The sequence below is a fragment of the Lacerta agilis genome, chromosome 17 (assembly GCF_009819535.1).
Source record: "Lacerta agilis isolate rLacAgi1 chromosome 17, rLacAgi1.pri, whole genome shotgun sequence".
Taxonomy (NCBI): domain Eukaryota; kingdom Metazoa; phylum Chordata; class Lepidosauria; order Squamata; family Lacertidae; genus Lacerta; species Lacerta agilis.
Window position 1 is genome coordinate 2079102 of NC_046328.1, and position 20156 is coordinate 2099257.

At 42.8% G+C, this 20156-nt stretch overlaps 1 protein-coding gene across 1 annotated transcript; it reads left to right on the forward strand.

Annotated features, from left to right (window-relative positions):
• The first annotated feature begins 6472 nt into the window (after positions 1–6472).
• On the forward strand, positions 6473–17228 carry BRI3BP (BRI3 binding protein). Its single transcript, XM_033174355.1, has 3 exons — positions 6473–6681; positions 11830–11932; positions 16449–17228. Exons 1-3 carry the CDS (start codon positions 6484–6486, stop codon positions 16865–16867), a joined length of 720 nt encoding a protein of 239 aa, XP_033030246.1. The 5' UTR covers positions 6473–6483; the 3' UTR covers positions 16868–17228.
• The last annotated feature ends 2928 nt before the right edge of the window (positions 17229–20156 follow it).

The following is a 20156-nucleotide window of genomic DNA, read 5'->3' on the forward strand; positions in this document are numbered from 1 at the left end:
GGAAAGTCCTAAATAATAAGAATCTTGGTAGTTTACTGCCCAAGCATATACATGTCTACTCAGAGCTAAGTTCCAATACATGTGGCTTACTCTCAGGGAAGTATATATACAATTGCAGTCTTAGGCTTTATTCATTCCATTCATTAGTGCCTTCAAGTCCAAGCCTTTACATTAAAACTTACAGAGAGAAATAAAAACACTAGAATATCAGACAGAAAATGATATGTTGAGTGGATACAGGCAAATAGAAAAAAAAACAGAATGATATCACCTAGGCTTCCTTAAGGAAAAGCAATAGCCAAAAATTTTTAAGGTTCTTTTAGAATCCCGATCCAAAGGGGCCAAACAAATGTTAACTGCTAATCTTTGCAGATCCACACTATAGCTTTAAAGCACATCCAATGGACATTTAAAGCCACACGAGTTCCCCTCACTCCAAAATTACTGGGAACTGTAGTATGTTGAGGATGTCAGGAATTATAGCTCAGTGAGGGGAAATAGAGAGTCTCCAGGATTTTGGGGGGAAAGTCATGTGTGCCCATTGGATCCGCCCAGTGAGGATCTGCCCATTGTCTGCTGCAGGATTTAACACCATTCCCAATTACTTGCCGGTCCAGGCATCGTGCTCCCCAGTCCCCAACCCCAGAGAATTAAAAGTTTGAATCAAAACAGGCCACAACTTTATTGAATACACAGATGGAAGAGGTTTGGCTTGGGCATGGGGCAATTAAACACTTCAGGCCCGCCTGCAGGAAGTGACGCATAGGTCAATCTGGACAGGGGTTCCTAAGATTTATATCAAATAGGGTGACTCCTGCAGGGACCATTGTCTGGGGGAGTGTCATTGGCCCTGATCCCCGGCTGGGCGTGAGGACATGGCAACTCCCCCCAGATCCCTTTAATGGGATACCCCAGCGTTTGGAAGGGCAGGCAGAGACTACAACCTCCCCTCCATCCAAGACAAGGATTGCCCCAATGCCCAACCCAGTTGTGACAATTGCTATTAGATAGGCAAAAACACCAGGCTGGAGCCAATTTCTACCCGGACCCAGAATACAGCGACCACCGTAGCCACAGCAAGGTCCTTGACCTGAGCCTGAACCAAGGGTGGGGGAGACCCCAGTGAAGGAAAAGCAGGTAGGTCCCTAGGTGTGGGCTGTTTAAATGGCCAGGGAGTGTAGGAAACATTCCTGCTCCGTTGACTCTGCCTCCTGGCCCAGCCTGTGTCTGAGCCTGCACCCCATTTGCTGATCCCAGGAGCAGGCTAGGATCCAGCTCCATACAAGTGGTGGGGGCCCACGCCCCCTATCAGGACAGGAAGCCGATGCCACAATTCCTTTTCCCGCAACGCCACCGCACCAAAAGGGAGCAAGCCGACTTCTACAGGCAATTATTTTATTAAATATGAAGCTGAACAGGACTTCCGGCGAGGACGCCATCGCGGGCGGTCGTGGGTCGCTTCGGCAGCGAGGCGACCCAGGCCGGGCCGGGGGTAGGAGCCCCGCTACCGCAAAGCGGGGCTCCGTTGAGCCGCGGGTCGAGCGTCCCGCGGCTTGGGCTCTCCGGCGAGCCCGCTATGGCTCCGAACCCTTCCCCCATTCCCCCTGTAAAGGGGGAGTGGGGGTGAAGGGACCACGGAGCCGGGCTGAGGAGACATGCCCCAACCGGACCGGCGAAGCGGCGGCCGCCGCTCGCGGTAAGCGATATCGTTCTACCTGGCAGAAGGAAAAATAATGAAGCCCGTTGGCCGTGAGTACCTGAACAACTGAATTTATCTTTGACATTTGGCGCTCCGGGAGATACGACGAAAAGGAAGCCCGTTTTTCTCCCTTTGGTCGTAAGAAAGTAACTGCTTTGATGGTGACTGCTGCTACAGTGATGGATATAATGTTTCGACTTTTGACAAGTGAGATTGATTAGTCCGCGATTGGGGGAGTAAGTTGGTGGTGAATATTTCTTTTTAAAATGGATAGACTGTAATCTTTTCGCCCTGACTCCAGGGAAAATGGCTGCGGAGACTTGCGAATGAGATGGAAAAGTACTGTGACTAAGATGGAAAAACACTGAAATTTGATACCCTATGCCCACTTCTACCATGTTGGGTTTCGTTTTCAAGCTGGTTTTAGACTCTGAACTGACTCACGAACAAAGGATTATTTTTCTGAAGCTAGAATTGCTAAACCAGAAATTAACTTTGCTGAATCAGGATGTTGCAGAAAAGTTATATCCCACAGGACTGTTCAGAATATTGTTAAAATGGAAGAGAACCTTGGCAGAGAGCTGAAGGGAATTATTGAAGAACAAAGTAAAATGTCTTTGCAACTCCGAGAAAATGAAAAGTCCTGTTGGGGTGGCAGACCCAGGATGAGAAGATTTTATATATCCAATTTCTGGGGTGAGAGCCCAGGAATGATGGGGAAAAGATTTATACATTTACAATCAGAAGAGGAACGGAATATCGAACCGGAGATGCTGGAAGGTGATGATCTGTGTACCCTGATGCTCCCTGCAAGGACTGTTGTGGACTATGCCTGGAACTGTGGACTTATAAGAAAAGAGGACATTCTGAAAAAGGGTTTTGGTGTAAGATGGAGGAATGTCTGCGGGGAAACCCCGAAATGGCGAAAGGAAATGGTTAGAAAAGGGATAGGATGAATTGTATTTAGGATAAAATTAGGATGGTTTATTATGGTACCCTGAAGCCGGTGTGTTAAGATTTTAAGTTTCTGAATTAGAGAAGAGATATTTGAATTTTTCTTTTTTAGCAGCAGTCTAAGTGAAAGATGATGTATGATATGATTTGATATAAGAAGTAATATGTTGTGTTATGAAGTTGTATTATTAATTATCATGAAGTTATACTGGGATTAGATTTGATTTAAGTTAAGAAGTGATAGATTATTGTGAACTAAAAATAAGATTTTAAGAAGTATGTTTAGTTTTGAGTTTTAAATGATTTTAATTTCAGAGATGAGAGTTATTAAAGTAAAATTGGAATTGAAACCGAAGGAGAGAAAACGGGGGAAGTCACCTAGTAATGATTCAAACAATAAAAGTTTTTTTTTGTAAACAAGAAAAAGAATTGTTGGTGTATTTGTATTTGCTTTGTTGTGGTTTGATGGTTGGGTTTGTGTTTGGGTTTGTGTTGGTATATGTGTTGTGCTGTTCTTTGTTTTGAAAAAATCAATAAATTCTTTATTAAAAAAAAAAGAAGCTGAACAGAATTTTGTTTTATTTTTAGATCCTATATTTCCTCCAGTGAACTCAATACAGGATACATGGTTCACCCCCAACCTCATCTGGTGACTGGCTCAGGGTCGCCCAATGAGCTTCATATGGGATTTGAACCTGTGTCTCTTTGGCACTAATCAAAACATGTTAAGCTTTCCAAGGAACACTTTCCACATATGTGTGACTGCTGAGGAACAACTCTGCATCTGTCTGTTTAATTCTTTTTACAAATTGCTGCCCATAAAACATACTGAAGCCATTACTCTCTGTACACCCAAGCAGGGTTTTACTACACATAGACTTGGTAGAATTGCAGAAAGGTTGGCTGCAGCACATCTCAAAGTGGACATCTCCTGAATGGTAAAAACATAGCTACTACTATACTGTTGACAATTTTCTACCTTTTAATTGCTGGAGTACTATTAAAATGCAGGAAATTGTCAGTAATCTAGTTTATATTTTTTATCATCATGAGAAAGCATATAATATTTTAGTATGTAATATTTTTAAATATACAATGCCACCTGCATCTGTTTTGGAATTGTTTTAAAGATACTTTTATTATTTTATTGCTTGTTGTGGCTACCCTGGGCTCCTTTGGAAGGCCAGGATATAAATTGAATAAACAAATAATAAATCTGTATCTCACATGTATCTGTAGCACTTGAAGTTCGAAGTATAAAATCCTTCCCTGACCAAAGCAGCAGGACATTAACAGATGATCAAGTATAGCTTTTAACCCCCTGAAAGTAGCTTTGTCAGTGTATGTGCAGCCAAAAGCATGTGTGCATGGTTACGCATTACTATTATACCCCACATTGGGCGATGCTGATAGGGGATAGAATGGTAAAGCCAGACACATAATTTTGGCAACTGAGATAGAAAATTTCAGAAGTCCCCCTCTGGACAGTAGCACCACAAAAACAATACATTAAATCAACAACCATCTGCTGCCTGAAGCTTCATTCTGCCTGATTTGAGGTGGTGTTTGAAATATTGAAAATATCAATACTGTAGCAGCAAACCTACTCCTGCACGTCTACTTCTGAGCAGAAGTGCATAGGATTATACTGTACTCTTAAATTGCAATCCTATACTCACCTAGGAATAAATAGCACTGAAGCCTTTTCACTTACCTACCACCAGCTATTTTGGTAATTTTATTGATATCTTATATTCTGTTATGCTCCACACACTTATTAAATTAAAAAACACATTTAAATTAAATAAGCAATAACTGAAGTAGGTACCGGTAATTCAGACCTTTGAGTAGACGTGTTTAGAATCTCACTGTTAAGATGAAATCCTGCATGTACTTACCTAAGAGTAAGTTCTGATTAAATCAGTGAGGCTGACTTCTGAGTCATGTAATATTGCATGGATTGGCTGCAGTCCTATACCCTTTTATCTGGGAATGTGTGTCAATTAAGTCAGTGGGGCTTCCTTTTGAGTAGACATGCAAAGAATTGCACTGAAATCCTGTACCCACTTGTTTGGGAATAAACCCTGAATATATCAGCAGGGTTTATTTCTGGTAACATGTAACCTGTAACTTCTAGTGTTACTCTCTACTGTATTCACTTATCTGAAAATAAGTACCATTATTCTGAGATAGTTATAAGTATAGGTTTTGTATTTAGGAAGGGCTGGAAGCTCAGTGATGGAGTATCTGCTGTGCCTGCAGAAAGTCCCAGGTTCAGTCCCCCAGCATCTCCAGTTAGGACTGGGAATGTCCCCTGAGGTTGGGTGCCCATCTGTTATGGATGCTTTAGTTGAGATTCCTGCATTGGGAGGGAGTTGGGCTGGTTCACCCTATCATTCTAAACACTGGAGAGCTTCTGCCAGTCAGTGCTGACAATACTCAGCTAGGTGGACCAAGAATCTGACTCTGTATGAGGCAGCTTCCTATGTTCCCAGGACTGCAGCATATCAATAAAATCCTGTACTCATTTACCTGAGGATATGTATCACTGTAGTCAATTTAGGTTCCTTCTGAATAGCCATGCACAGGACTGCATGTTAGGCTGAAATGCTAAGGCCCATTGAAGTAAATAGGCAGGGCCAGTGCTATTATTGCCTGCTAGCAGCAGCTTACAGCTCAAGACCTCAGAGGGATGCAGTACTGACCTTTGAGGGACACAGCTGAATAGTTTTTATTGTGTCTTATAATGTCACCTTTCCTTTTTTTGCGGGAAATTCCCTTATTATAGCACTGGGAAACAGCAGGGAGGATTGACAGCTATGCTTATAAATAACTTGCAAATTTCAGCACTTGACCTGAAGGAATTAGTAAGAAAAATAGTAAAGGAAAACGCACACACAGTGAGATTTCCGTGCCCCTGAAATCAAAACTTTTAAGAGACTTAAATTTTAACATCACAATTCACATTATTCAAAATGATTAGTGTGCCAAAAACATTTTATTTTGTATTTGAAGATAATCAAAGATTTTTGTGTTACATATTATTGAAATTTAAAATAAGCTTAGCAGTTTTAACCTTTGCACTTCTCATTTTTTTCTACAAGCCATCCGTTTTTGAAAATTAAAGTGAGTTGGTGGTGTGCAAGCAGGTAGCCTTGCCTAGGGCGCAAAATGGCCTGACACCACCAGCACTGCCCAGGATTCACTTTTTAGTAGTTAGGTTGAATTTTTATACAGTTACCAGGGAGAAAGCCCCACAGAAGATAGATTTAGACTCATAGAATGGTAGAGTTGGAAGTGCACCCAAAGGGCATCTAGTCCAACCCCCTGCAATGTAAGCTGGGAAAACCTGGCTGGTGGCCACACACACACACTTCTGCCTATTATAAATTACACATTAAAACAACAACAACCAGATGTTTTGTTGTGAAATGAACCGTGGGGGAAAAAACAGGTAAACTGAAACGAGAGTTGTGAAGTAATAAAAGGACGGTCGGGATCTCAACGGCAAAGCATGCGCTGAGAGAAAAGGCCTGCTGCAATCAAGGGACAAGGCCCGTTTATTTCCATGGGTCCACTACTCTCTGAGGAAGGAGCGAACGCCTTTTGACGACCTGGAAGGGAAGCCGAGGCGATGAGAAGGCGGCCGCCATGAGAGGGCGCTGCCCCGCCGGGAAGGAAGCCGGCTGGGCCACGACGCGGGGCGAGCGCGGCTCTGAACAGCCACCGCCACCGCCACCGCCACGGCCTCGGCCGCCCTCACGCTCGCCGGCGCTCGCCGCTACGAGTAGGCCGCGCTGGTTGCCGGCGGCGGTGGCGCGCGCGAGAAGATGGCGGCGAGAGGCGGCCGGCGGGCGCTGCTGCTGCTCCTTTTCTCGCTCTCGTTCCTCTTGCTGGCGGCGCCCGGGGCTTGGTCGGCGCGGGGCCGCGGGGCCGACAAGCAGAACAGCCTCCGGAGGGCAGCCAGCGGCGTCTACCAGGGCGTGAGCGGCCTCTTCGGCGAGGAGAACGTGCGCGCCCTGCAGAAGGTGAGGCGCCGGGGAGGCCGCAGCAGCGCCTGGCCTGGCCTGGCCTGAGGAGGGCAGTCCCGTCGCTCCCGGGGGGTCGCGCGGATTCCAGTTTAACGGGGCAGGTGCTGGCGGGGGCGGGAGGCTTGCTTGCCTTTGAGATGAGAGGCGCGGGGAGGGGGAGGGGGCAGACAATGACCCGGATAGGCAATATCCGTGTCCTCTGGGTTTCTGCTGTCAGTAAGGATAGTGGTTTGTTTAATGGCAAGATAATAATACTGTAACGGGAAAGCACCAACTTTACAGCTGCTGCAAGGATTATACTAGCTGAAAAATGAGGTGGAGGGAAAGCGTACCGGTAGCTCGTACAATGTCTGAATGGGTTGGGGAAATTTGGTCCATAGAAAACACAATTAAGCGGTCTCCTTTGCAAAATAATACATATGAAAACAGCCTAACGAACACAAATAACACGTGTAAATCAGGCTTACGGGGGAGAAAGCAGGTATTTGTGTGTGCGCGCGCGCGCGCAAAGAATTCCGCGGCAAATGCTTTCAGCCTTTCTGTAACAGTATTTGTTTATGCTCTTCGTATTTGGTTAGTTTTTGTAGGCTAATAAAATGAAATTTTGTTTAAAATGGTAGCAGTAGTGATGGGTAGGGGTGAGCAGTAGGGGGAGATTATTGGAGATTATTGGAGTTGGAGCTTGTCATTGGCAGAATATAGTAAAAATAGGACTGGGGAATTGAGTAAGGAATAAGAATGCCTTTATGACACCATCACTGCTAAAATAATTGACTAATAGCAATGGGAATAAGGAATAATGAAAGAAGAAAGGAACAGGAATGTTTTTCGACCATGTTGTTTTTACCCGGGGTGCAAGGGGTTCGGGGCACCTGGGCGCCAAATTTTGTCAGGTGCCCACTGCTGAAGCCGCCTAAGCTCTTAACTATTTGCCTGTTATGAAATGATAAATAATTTTGATCAAGCTAGAAAAACAAATACATATATATACCTAGGTATTACCGAAATCATACCTACTGTTTCACTAAAGGACTTTTGGCTTTGTGCACCCCGGGTAAAGATGGCCCTGGGTGGTTGCATCCATGACTTAGTCTTAGAGATTGAATTGTGAAAGGCAGACAGCAAAGCTTTGTATCGGTTCTCTGTAAGAATGGAGAATGTCTGTAGATGCTGCTTTTCTCAGCAATGATTGCTGAAATTGCTTCCTGGATTGCTACTTTAAGGAACCAATGGAAATCTCTTTGACTGGAATGTGCTGTTTTTGAGTGAAATTGCACATACCGGTAAAAGTTTCTCCTCCATCAATTCCTTTTCCATTTTTGTCATGCCTTTTAGGTTGTAAGCTTAAAAAGGGGTACTTTATTATCACCGACAATTTTTGTAAATCATTCTGGGGGACCCCCCTTTTTTGCTGAAGGGCAAGATATAAATCCCTTAAATAAATACATAGGTGGAGGCATTGAACATCCAAGCCTGCTGCTCCTATAGGAAAAGGAAGGATTCCTTTGAGCTTGAACCTGGAGGACAGGAATTGAAGTGTTTAGGACACTATGGAAAAAGGGGGCCCTTGCCTCAATCTAGATGGCTTGTTTCTGTCTTTGACATATCCCTACGCTATTTGTCCTTTTGCTCCTGGCAGTACTTGCCTGACATCCTGCCAAAGCAGCACAGAAATTGATGCTTTTCCTTTCATGACCTCCCTTTCTGCGTGAAGGTGCTGTTTGATTGCAAAGCTTAGCGTTGGAGCTGAGATGCTGTCACCATCTCTTTCTCTTGTCCACGGAAAACCACAGCAGAAAGGTCATGTTTCCAAAAATGAAACCTCTTTATGGGGAAGGGAAATTAGATAGGCGGAGGGTAGTGTGTATTGGAAATATTATGAAATAAGGGATACATTTTATCCTTTAAATGAAATTGTGCTTATTGTTACGCGAGGGAACACACTGATTCATTTTCCTTCTGTGCCTTTAGAAAAATGGAAAATGTGCCGCCTCCCCTTCCTATTCATCATAAGCTGATAACCTGAGAGTCTCTTCAAAGTGCGGGTCTTGAAAACCAACTCACATAATCATAGTTTTGAAGAGTTGGAAGGGACCCCAAGGGTCCTCTAGTCCAATCCTTGCAATGCAAGAATCCGTTCCACAGCCATCCCTAGATGGGCTCGAACCACCAACCTTCTGGTTAACAGCCAGATGCACTGAGCCAGCTCAGGAAGAAAAAACTCAAACTGATGCCTCAGTAATTTAATGGGAGGCCCTCGAGCACAAGAATCGGTCTTCACGGCTGAAAGCCTGTGGCAACCCTGTGTCCCAGAATTTAAGTTCTAGACATTTGATGTCTGTGTTGAGTCTGGTGTTGCATTTCCTTTGCACAAACTTGTGTGTGGCCCAAGAGTTTAGTTTTGATTTAAATAAACGTAAATGCATTGTCTTCCACTTAAATGATATTCTACTTAAAGCATGAATTTAAAGAATATAATGGAGACAGATTTTGATGCTCGAAAATTAAACCCAGAAAGCAGGATTTTGTAGGAGTTGTCCTACATCTTGCTGCTTCTGAAGAATTGCTTATCAGACCTTCCATCGTTAAACTGACATTGATTTCTCTGCCAAGGAATTCCTGTGTGTTAATCCCATGTAAGGAATTCTGCCAGTTCTTGTGAGGTACTATCCAGGCATCTCATCTTGGGCAACTGAGTGTGTACACAGAATGTTCTAACACTTCCCTGTGATTGTGCATTGCAGAGGAACATCAGAAATTGTTGGGCAGGGGGAGCTTGTTAGCCATAGCTGATAATTTCACCAAGGAGCCCCAGGATTTGAAAACCACTGCTCTGTAGTTTGTAATCTCTAGCATGTTCTATCTGAAGTCATGTACTTTTATTATTGAATAGTTACTGTGCAACATAGTTATATTCTGCCAGTGGCATGGTGGATAGATGTAGGGATTATGCAGCCCCTAACCACAAGACTTTGCAGTCTTCATAGACAGCAAATTGAGGTGTAATATGGAGAGGTCAGAGATTAAAAAACGGGTTGTGTGGTAAGGATGGAGAAAGCTGAAAATGAAGAAGGCAGTAAGAGAGAGACATGGTTGGAGGAAGAGATGCTGCAATCCTGGGAATTTAGGAAGCTGTCTCATAGCGAGTCAGATTCTTTGTCTATCTGGTGGAGCAGGAGCGGGATACATGCAGTTTATAAAATGAACATCTGTGGTAGAGCACATACTTTGCGTGTGGAAAGTCTGAGATTTGGTCTCTGGGTAGTGCTGGAAAAGGCCTGTGTCTGAAGGCTGCTGCTGCTGATCTGTACGCTATTCTCAGCTGCATGGAGATGCACAAGCGGGAAGGAGGAGCGAACAGTTGTGGAAATTACAGTTCGTTGGTTGCCATCCGTCTGTCTTTGGAGACAATGGAGGAGTGTGCCTTTAAGGATGAGGTCAAACTGCTAGAAGGACACCTGCTGTGGCTTTAGAGACATGTTTTGTTGCAGTTGGAACAGATGGAGGCATCTGGTTGTGCTGCTGCAGATGCACGACTTGACTATCTCCAAGCACTTTGGTCTGCAAGGGATTCCCACATGGCGGGGTTGATGTTGCTGGCCTTCATGTCATGTTTGCAGACATCTTTATATCACAGAGTAGAATATGGCAAATGAGCTAGGGCAGAAGAGGGCAATGGAAATTGGGTTATGAGGGAGGAGCTAAAGGCCTCTCCTAGGTTAAAAACTGTTTTTTCCAGATCTGGAAAAAAACTAGTTTGGACACCTTTTCCTTGTTGCATAGTTGTTTGTTTTTACTTGCTGGGTGGTTTTTTTTTTTTTAAATAGTACCCTGAATTGGTAGGTACGGTGGTATCAGCTCATCTTGCGTATGTGGACCAGACCATAATCCAGACATGGTATAATTGGTTCATCTAACAGTAACATGGGAATGATAGACATTGAATACTTGGCTAATTTTCACAAGGCTTTCTTCTAGGTCATTTACCAGGGTCATGTTTGAGCAGTAGCTAGTGTGCACAGAAGGGTTCTTTTTTAAAACACACACACACACACACACACACACACACACACTAGGAGAGTGGTTTAAGTGAAGCATAGTGTAGCCCTTCCAAGAGAAATCTCGAAGAATTGTGATGGAAGAAGAAAAATCTGAGGCAAGATTTTGTGGCATGCAGGAAGCTTACCAGCCATTGTTAGTTGTTCATTCATTTAATCTCCACCATAGGTCACAAGATACTGGAGACCTTGATGACACATATTTAATTCGGAAGAATGATGGGAGTCCATTGGGTTGGGTTGGTAATGAATAAAGCATGTTTATAATTTTATTTCACTTTCCCCCACTAATATACTTCACAGTTTTGTGCTGTTTGCCTGAAATTGCTCTCATTTGCAAAATAAAATAGTGACATGTGCATATCATTAACCTTCCTTAAAAATATTGACAGTTGCACATTGGAATGTCAGGTATTTCTGTGAATGTGAGAATCCCAAGAGTGCATATTTCTCAAATTACCTGTAATGAATTGGTTGAAAGTTTTTTGGGGGGAATGGTTTCAGTTGTAGACTAGAAAAAGCAAATATTTAAAGTCTAATCTTAGCTTTGCTTCAGTCCATTATAATCTACAGATTTCAGCATGCCTAAGTCATGTATAGTATTGAGCGGTTAATGTGCAAAATACTGATCAGTTATTGTCTCCCAACCCACATCTGGGTTCCTATCTCAGTGGCACATGCTAGCTTGCATCAGGCCCTAGGTTCTGTCTAGAGCATCTCCATTTAAAAAAGATCTCAGGCAGCAGGACCAGCTTAAATTTACTTGCCCAAGATTTCGGAGAGCAGCTGCCAGTCAGGGAACACTGCTTTTGGACTAGTTTGATCATCAGTTTGACTCTATGTAAAACAGCTTCTGGGTTCAGCCCCAGAACTTATTTTCAGAACTTGAGTCCAAACCTGGAATAAGTATGCCTCTGATCAAGTGCAGAGAACACTTCTCCTACCACTTTCAAATACTGTGCCTGCCTTTGCATCTGCACATTTGATTTAAGGTTAAGAACTGTATGTAAGAGCTGGGGTGATAAATTCTTCAAGTATTGTAAATGGAATAAAACTTCTAAGGTTTGTCTCTGCTCTGTTTTTCCAGTTTTTCTCCAAACTGACAGAGCGATTTGTATATGGTGTGGATGTTCTAGTAGATACATTTTGGAGAATATGGACTGATCTTCTGGATGTCCTTGGGATTGATGGTACGTGTGAAATGCAGAACTAGTTTTTCCCTCATCAGTGCTTCTATTTAATAAACTCATAGGTTCTGGAACAACTTTAAGGTAGGTTTTCTTAATATGAAGTAGTTTTGAAGCAAAATGGTATGTACAGTTCCTTAATTCAATGGAAGAAACATAAAAAGTTTGATTCTCAACAGTGGTAAGTATGGGCACCAACATGTTAAAGTTGACCCGCTAGGGTGGGGGAAGGTAGGGATCTGGTCTGCCAGGTGGAAAGGTTCCCTCCCCCTGCTGTAAGGCAGTTGTTCTCACTCAGGCATTAACCAGGATGGTTGAGGGTCAAAAGAGCCAAGTGTCAACCTTCACATCTCCTTAGATCCTGTTCACACCATCACACTGTGCATGATGAAAAGCATCCATAAGATATCTTGTTTGCCACCTTGGTCTTCTTTGGGGGGAAGGCTGGGGCAATAAATAAATAAAAGGGCAAGCAGAAACCAAGGCCATCTCTTAAGATACCTAATTTCATCCCCTGAAGGCACATGATTGATAAAAGTCATTGATGGTATGGGTGGAAAGTGGGCTTGTGGCTTAGGTTGCAATACTTAAATGGGCCCCATTGGATTCAAACGGGGCTTGCTTCTAAGTAGAAATTTATAGGATTATGCTGTCAGTTATACTATGCCTAGAGATGGATTCTTGTCTAAGATGCAGGATTGAATACATTCTCTGAACAGTTAGCATAACTCAATTTGACATTAGGCAACATCCTTTTTCCCTTTGAAAGGGGCAAAGGAAAGAAAACTGCCTTGTGGTTTATTTGCTTCTTGTAATTGCTCAAGGGAAAAGAGGAAGAAGCCCTTTAAAAACCCTTTCCCCCTTACTTGATGAAGTAAATTGATGTAGTCCCTACGGAATAATTGTTGTGATAAAAATCATTGAGATATATATATGTTATATATAATCCCTTCTCCTAAGGCAATGCATTTTGTAGGTGTACTATGTCAAATTGCTTACTTGGAGCTATGGGGGATTTTAATAATAATGCACTGGTGTTGGGGTGGGGGAAACTTATAGAAGGTTCATCCGCTTCTGTTTCGGTTATTATATATTCTTCTGGGTGGACCTTTCCCAGCAAAGCTTAGCCCAGAATCCGAACTTCTATCTTCCCCTGCTTCCTGAACTTTCTCCTGGGTCGGGACATTCTACATGCTTCAATTAGCTGGGCAGCCAGTCTTTCTGTCTAGGTAGCTTTAGTCCTAGTTTATCCGCATTTGTTGGGAAGTAGAAAGTGAGCAAAGGCTTTTACTTGGGCAATGGGTTTTGTGTCATAATTTGAGCCCCAAGGTCCCCAGTTCTTTTATTATAATGCCTGGATTTTTCCACTTATTGTCTAAATATAATTTTCTAGCTATGTACACTTCTGATAATTCTTTCTCACTTTGCCATACTGTGCAAAAAGCCACCTTGTTCCCCTGTTAATTATTGCAAAATCCAGGCAGTCGTTGCCTTCCCTGGCTTAGTGTATGGTCTTACATTTTTGAGAGACTGGTGCTCTAGCTATTAGCTTCCAGTTTCCAGTCATGGTAAGTTATTTCTGGATGCTGTAACATCGTTGTCACTCCTCACACATTAATTTGTTTGAAGGGGGGAAGTGTGTTAAAAGGAGCCCTATTCTCAACATCAAGCATAGACTGCCCCCATAGGCTCATGGTTTCAGCTGAAGTGAGCAGCCTCCATGTGTTGGGGAGGCTTTTCTCATCAGAGCTTTCCTCAGTGCTTGGACAGCATGGAGGCAAGGCTGGCAGGAACAAGGGAAAAGGGCATGCGAATGCAGTTTTAAAGTTTCTTCACGCATGAAGAGAGAATGCCTGAACAGGGCTCACTGGAAACGCTCTTCTGGGTTTGTTGGCCTCTTCTCTGCTACATTCTTTATTTCCTACTCATTCATGACTCTGAGCCCTTCATCCTGGTCTGCTGAGGATCAGCTCCTGCAATATCCCTCCTAACTTGACCCTGTTCTTCTACACAGCTAACCTTCATTTACCACTTCTTATACTTGGGGTAGGACTTCACCCTAGTCTTCCTCAGAGCATCTCCCTCCCTGCAGTCAGCCCACTCTCTTCCAAGGATGGGACAGTTGGTTCTGCCGATATTTTAACAGGTAGAACCACTGAGACCCAATACCCAGCTCACCAACACTTCCTACACACTCCTCCCTGGTCAGAGCTGGGGCTGCTGGAATTGGGACATTGCATGGCCCAGACGCCAAGCAATGATCAGCAGTACTGCTGCAACTTGTGGAAGCAGCTGCCCCAAACCATAGCATGAACCTCTGTCATCCTGTTCCTTGGACAGTTACAGTTGCTCCATTCAGTTGTAGCTACATTCACAGCAGAAACAGGGACCACACAGCATTCTCCAAGCTCTCTCAAGTTTTATGTGTGGAGTTTTAGTAGTAGTAGTAGTAGTAGCAGCAGCAGCAGCAGCAGCAGCAGCAGCAGTAGTAATTTTCATCACAAAAAAATCAAGTAGTTTGCAATGAAAAATATGTGAAATAATAAATATTGAATGGAAAACATCAAAATCCAAAAATAGTGCAAACTGTAAAACATCAAATTCCATAACATAGAATTTCCACTCACTTTATACACTTTTAAGAACTCTGCTAGATTGGTAAAGAAAAAGTGTTTTATATATGTTGTATATGTGATATAACACTGTGACACCAGATGGCACTGTGGAGTCCAGTCTTTCCCTATCAGATTTCCCTGTATGAGTTTACTGAACTGCTGCTTTGACGTGTCTAGATCTAGCCTAGCACACACATCTACTAACACACCTGTACATCAATCAATCTGAAGACAGCTACCTACACTCCTTAACAGTTACAGATCCAATTAACCCTTAATACATATACAAAGACTACCTAATGCTAGAACTACACAACCTATACATATCAGTACAAAACATAAATGACAGTCCTTATCTGGTATAGGTGTTAGGAACAAAATATGGATGTTGTGGTGTGGGGCGGGGATCACATAGTTAAAATATGTAGCTGGGATAGAAGCCTTAACAGTGCAATCGTGCATATCCATTGAGAAGCAAGTCCCATTAAGTTCATTGGAGCTTTCTCTCAAGTAAATGTAAACAGCAGCCTAAATAAGCTTCATTATAAGAGTGTTGTTTTGCCTGACTTTCTCCTACAGGAACTATGGGCCAGTAGTTACAACTACCCATGTAACAACAACTCCCCGTCAATGATAGTGTACAAGTAAGCGACTTGAATAGGACTTTATGGGAGGGATTCAGTTGAGCTATGGCAGTCGTTCCATCAGCATAAGCTTTTCAGCTTGCCAGGTGGAACAATTTCCCCTCCTCCCCACACACTGTTCTGGGGGTTCCCCCTACCCCCACCTCAAGCTAAGTGCAGAGAGGGGGAAAGGCCATTTGTGCTGGCTTCCACTAGTGGGACTCATTACTTTAACCCCTTCCTGTGTAAATACAAATATTACACAAGAAATTCTGTTAGGGGGTGCGGAATGCTGCTTGTAACTAAAGCCAGCTGTAAATGCATCTCCTTAAGAGATTGATTGTGCCATCCCATGACAGGGTTGGAGGAAGGGCATTTTATGTTTGCCCTGTCGAAAATTAGGAATTTTAGTTTCCTGGATTGCTTCAGTGGAAGGAGAGTACTACCAGGGAAGTGGGAATGGGTTGTACCTCAGTAGTAGAGAACATTCTTTGCATGCAGAAGGTCCCAGATTCAATCCCTGGTATCTCCAGGTAGAGATGGGAAATACTTCTTAGGCATTGTAGGCAGTAGTGATCTAGATCAGGCATCCCCAACCTTCGGCCCTCCAGATGTTTTGGCCTACAACTCCCATGATCCCTAGCTAACAGGACCAGTGTTGGGGATGCCTGATCTAGATGAATCAATAGTCTGACTTGATGTAAGGTCCCTTAAGATCCATCTCTTCTCCCTCGCTGATCTCCATTCCAAGAGCTCTCGCCCAGAATACCTCCTTGCTCCCCTTCAAATCCTTCCTCAAACCTATTTTTCTTGTGAACACTTTGGTTTTAATCCCTTAGTCCTTTCCCTTCACTGTAAAAAACCAAATAAAAACCCAGCATTTTCTTATCTCATTTCCTTGCTTTTCTCCCTCCTCCACTCACTCATGTTGTTTCCCTCACTATCAAAAATTAGAGGGAAAGCTCCTTGCGGCAGAAATCTGTCTTTCTCTTTTCCTCTTTTTTAAATGTGTTTTCTGCAAAGTTTTGGTGTATATAAATAATAAATTTCTTTTGTATTGTTGCTAAGCATTACAGGAAGTGAGCCAGTGTATTATTCCCCTGCTGCCACCTTTAGAAACTATATGTTCAACTCTTTCATTCCTCTGGTGAAATCATTTCTTGCTTTTAAAGCATCATTTAGGAGTTTTCTCCTTATGCTTTTAATTATGGTATTATTCATAGCTGTATCTACAAAGGTAATGACTATATCAAATAAAGCTTTCTCTGTTTGAATTTTCAGGTTCCAACTTGACCCATTATTTCAGCCCTGGGTCCCTCGCCAACAACCCCACCCGTGCTCTTTTGCTGATTGGCGCCATCTTACTTGCTTATTGGTTTGTCTCTCTCCTCCTTGGGTTCTTCTTCTATCTCTTACATGTGCTGTGTGGCCGCTTCTTCTGGATCGTGAGGGTCGGCCTCTTTGCACTTTCTTGCGTGTACATCCTTCAGAAGTATGAAGGTGAGCCAGAACATGCTGTCCTTCCGCTGTGCTTTGTAGTTGCTGTCTATTTCATGACTGGACCTGTTGGCTTCTATTGGAGGAGGAACAGCCACAGCACTCTTGAGGAGAAGATTGACCATCTTGACAGCCAGATCCGACTCCTGAACATACGTCTTTCTAGGGTGATTGAAAACATGGATAGAGGAGGTGACCAATGAAACAAATGGTTTATCCCACTTACAACACCAGCTCTCTAGGAAGTCACCAAGCACTGTCTCTAGTTCATAAAAAGTTAGTGAAGCAACAAGCCAACATGGATAAAACAATGTGCAACATTAAGCTGTTAAATGTTAACATTAGTTTATCTAGACAATATACTGAAAGAAAAAAATGCACTTGTAAGATAAGATTCTTTAGCTGTATATTCAGAGATTTTTCTCCATGAGTAGAATTTTATCCGCTTACTTTTTTCCAGGCATTTAGAACATATTTTGTAAAAGGTTTTTATAAAGGCATATTGATTAGTCTATTTAAAATTAATTAAAAATTAAAATGAGCTTTATGCAGATTTGACATTTTGAAGAGAGAAAGCTTAAAGAATTCTATCAAATGCTTTTGTTAAGAAAAATGTGGGGGTCAGCTTCTCATTTTTATAATTTATTTTTTTTCCTGCTCTCACCGATGACTTACTTTCATTACCTCAAGTTGCCTTTTTGTATGATTGCAGAGGAAGGAATTTCTTCTAATTAGAACAGAAGATCACACACCATGGGTTTTAGTGGCAAAGGAGGGCATCTGTGGGACACAAAGTGCCCTTTAAAGAAGAACTTGTGGTTTTTTTTGGGGGGGGGTTCCTTTAGCTGGCCATATTAAAGCAGGGATGGGGAGCCTGTGGTCTTCCAGACATTGGTGGGCCATTGACCATGATAGTTGGGTCTGGTAGACATACAGTAACATCAGCAGGGCCACAGATTCCCTATCCCTGCTGTAAGAGTTTCTCCCATGGAGTTCAGCAGAGAGAAGGCTGCATTCTTGCTCCTTTGTAGTGAATGCAGTGGATCCACCCATGTAGGATCTCCATTAGCAATGTGTAAAGGTGCACACCTCCAGAACCTCTTGTAAAAGCCCTCATGCCACAAATACAATGGGAATTAAAAGCATTCCTAATACTCCTACCCAGTCATTTTTTTGAGGTGGTATGTGCCGGTACAGCGTACCACGATCTCTGTTTCCCAGCCACCATCTTGCCACTGCTGCTGCTAGCCACCCCCACCCCCCGCTTGCTTGCTTGCTCGCTCGCTCCCCGCACCTGCCTGGCTTTGGGAAGTAGGGAGCAGGACACCAGGATCCTGACAGAGCCTTGTGTCTCGTGCCTCATTCCCAAGCTGGGCAAGTGCTTCCTGGGCTTGGGGGAATGAGGCACAAAGTTCTACCAGGATTCTGGAGCCCTGCTGCTTCCTTCCCTTAGCATGTGTAGAGCGCCTCCCCTTTTTGCCCACTTGACTTTCCTTCCTCCAGCTATTTCTAGGCAGTGAGTACCAGCACCTTATTTTCTTGGGGGGAAGCACTGCTCCTACCTAATCCCCACCCATTTTAATGCAACTTAATTTGGAAATAAAGGGGTACCTTTACCTTTACCTTTAAGCTGGAAATAGCTAGCAAACAAAAATCAGCTTTAGTTAAATAAAAGTGACTGGAAAGGAAGGCATTGTGCATAGTGGTGGCAGTGCAGAGTTGGCCTTTGCGATAAAATATTTTCCAAGCAGAAGGAATGTTAAACAGAAATTATGCACCACTGTCTTTAAAAGAGGGGTGGGGTGGGGGATCACCTCAGGACCCTTTACACATGGTTTATTTATTTGTTGGGGTGGGGAGCAGTGTATAAAATGATATTACAAAGACATTGGCTGCTGAAATCTTTCTCAGGACCATTGAGCGGCAATAAATTAAATTAAATAATAACTTACTTTCAGGAAGATCTGGTGCTTTCTTTGCTTGAAATCTGCTTCTACACAGTGGGTCTCTGGTGAGGATGCTTGCATTCACTGCTAAGATCACAACCAAGGGATCAGCAATAGTTTGCCAGAATGATGGTATGGCGTTTGTGCTGTGAAATATGCCTATGAAATAGTGATGCAGCAGTCAAGTGCTCTACAAAAAAGTGACCTTCTGTTGCCTCAGAACCAAGTTCTATCCACTGACCCTTAGCATTTGTTTGTAAAAATAGTGTTTTTAAATAGCATGCTAGACAAAAAGCAGGAAAGCTTGGAAAGTGCTTTGCCAAATCCTGCCTACATGTGTCTATTCGTAGAATGGATATAGAACGGAGTAGGATTTGGCTACGCTACCCTATTGCTTTAGCTGGATAATACTAGAGTTGCTAAAAGTTTTTGTATGTAAACAAACTATACATGATAGATCGATATTTAAAATCTTGCTGCTTATGTTGAAACAATTATTGGCATTTCAGATTTTGAAAACCACAAAGAGCCACCAGATACCATTTTTTTAAATAAAGATTTTGCAACTTACTGATAGTTGACTTACAGGCATATGTGTGTCTTCCCATCCCCTGCTGGCAATTCACTCTGGAGTCAATGGAACTTGATTCTGAATAAGTATATGAAGGACTGCAGCCAGTCTCTGCAATCAAATGCTCATAACTACTTTTGGGAAAATATACCCTTGGTATAAAAACTGGATTTCTTTTTAGCTGAGAAAACCTCTATAAAAGTTACCAATTGCTTAAAATTAGTTCACCATGGCTATAGTAAATGCAAGAAGAATGTATATATTTTTATACACAAAAACATTTCACTATATAAGGTTATTGTTGAGAGAAATACTGATATACATAGTTTGCACACTAAGCTTGGACAGTATAAGTAAAACTGGGTGTGTGTTTTCCTAGCTTCCCCCCTTCTCCATTTATGTATGGTCTGTTTTTAAATTAGAGAGGAGCACAAACTATTGTCCAGTGTACTTGAAAAATGTTCTGACCATTATTACAAAATGCAGCTATTACACTTTTGAAGGTAAATGTGATGTTATATTAACAGTTTTCTCAAGTTCTATAGGATACAAGCATTGTTCTTCCTGTAATTGGCTCCTTTGTTCTGTTTCTTCTAATCTCATCCCATGGGATGTGTCAGACTTCTCTGCTTTGTGCTGCTGCTATATCTAGAGGCACTTAATAGAAGAGAAAGCACCTATATCCTCATTTAACCAGTGTATACACTGAGAGACAAGAATGTTCAAGGGGCAAGCAGCAGGCAGAGCAGGCAGTCATTGGCAGGAATAAAATCATAGGCTTAAATACACATAATCACTTTTCAATTATCACTAACACTGCTTTGATATTGCTGCCTACTGTGATTCCTTCAGCATGGACTTGGGTTGGAATTGCTGGGCTGCCTTGCTTATTCCTCTACAAGCTGTCTTCTTGCATTCACATCAAGAAGGTCCTCACAAAGGAGCCTATTAGGGTCAAAATTAAAAATAGCCAAG

Coding starts and splice junctions, on each gene's coding strand:
- BRI3BP (XM_033174355.1), top strand. CDS start 6,484: ATGGCGGCGAGAGGCGGCCGGCGGGCGCTGCTGCTGCTCCTTTTCTCG. Junction 6,682..11,829: donor ACGTGCGCGCCCTGCAGAAG/GTGAGGCGCCGG, acceptor CTGTTTTTCCAG/TTTTTCTCCAAACTGACAGA. Junction 11,933..16,448: donor GGATGTCCTTGGGATTGATG/GTACGTGTGAAA, acceptor TTGAATTTTCAG/GTTCCAACTTGACCCATTAT.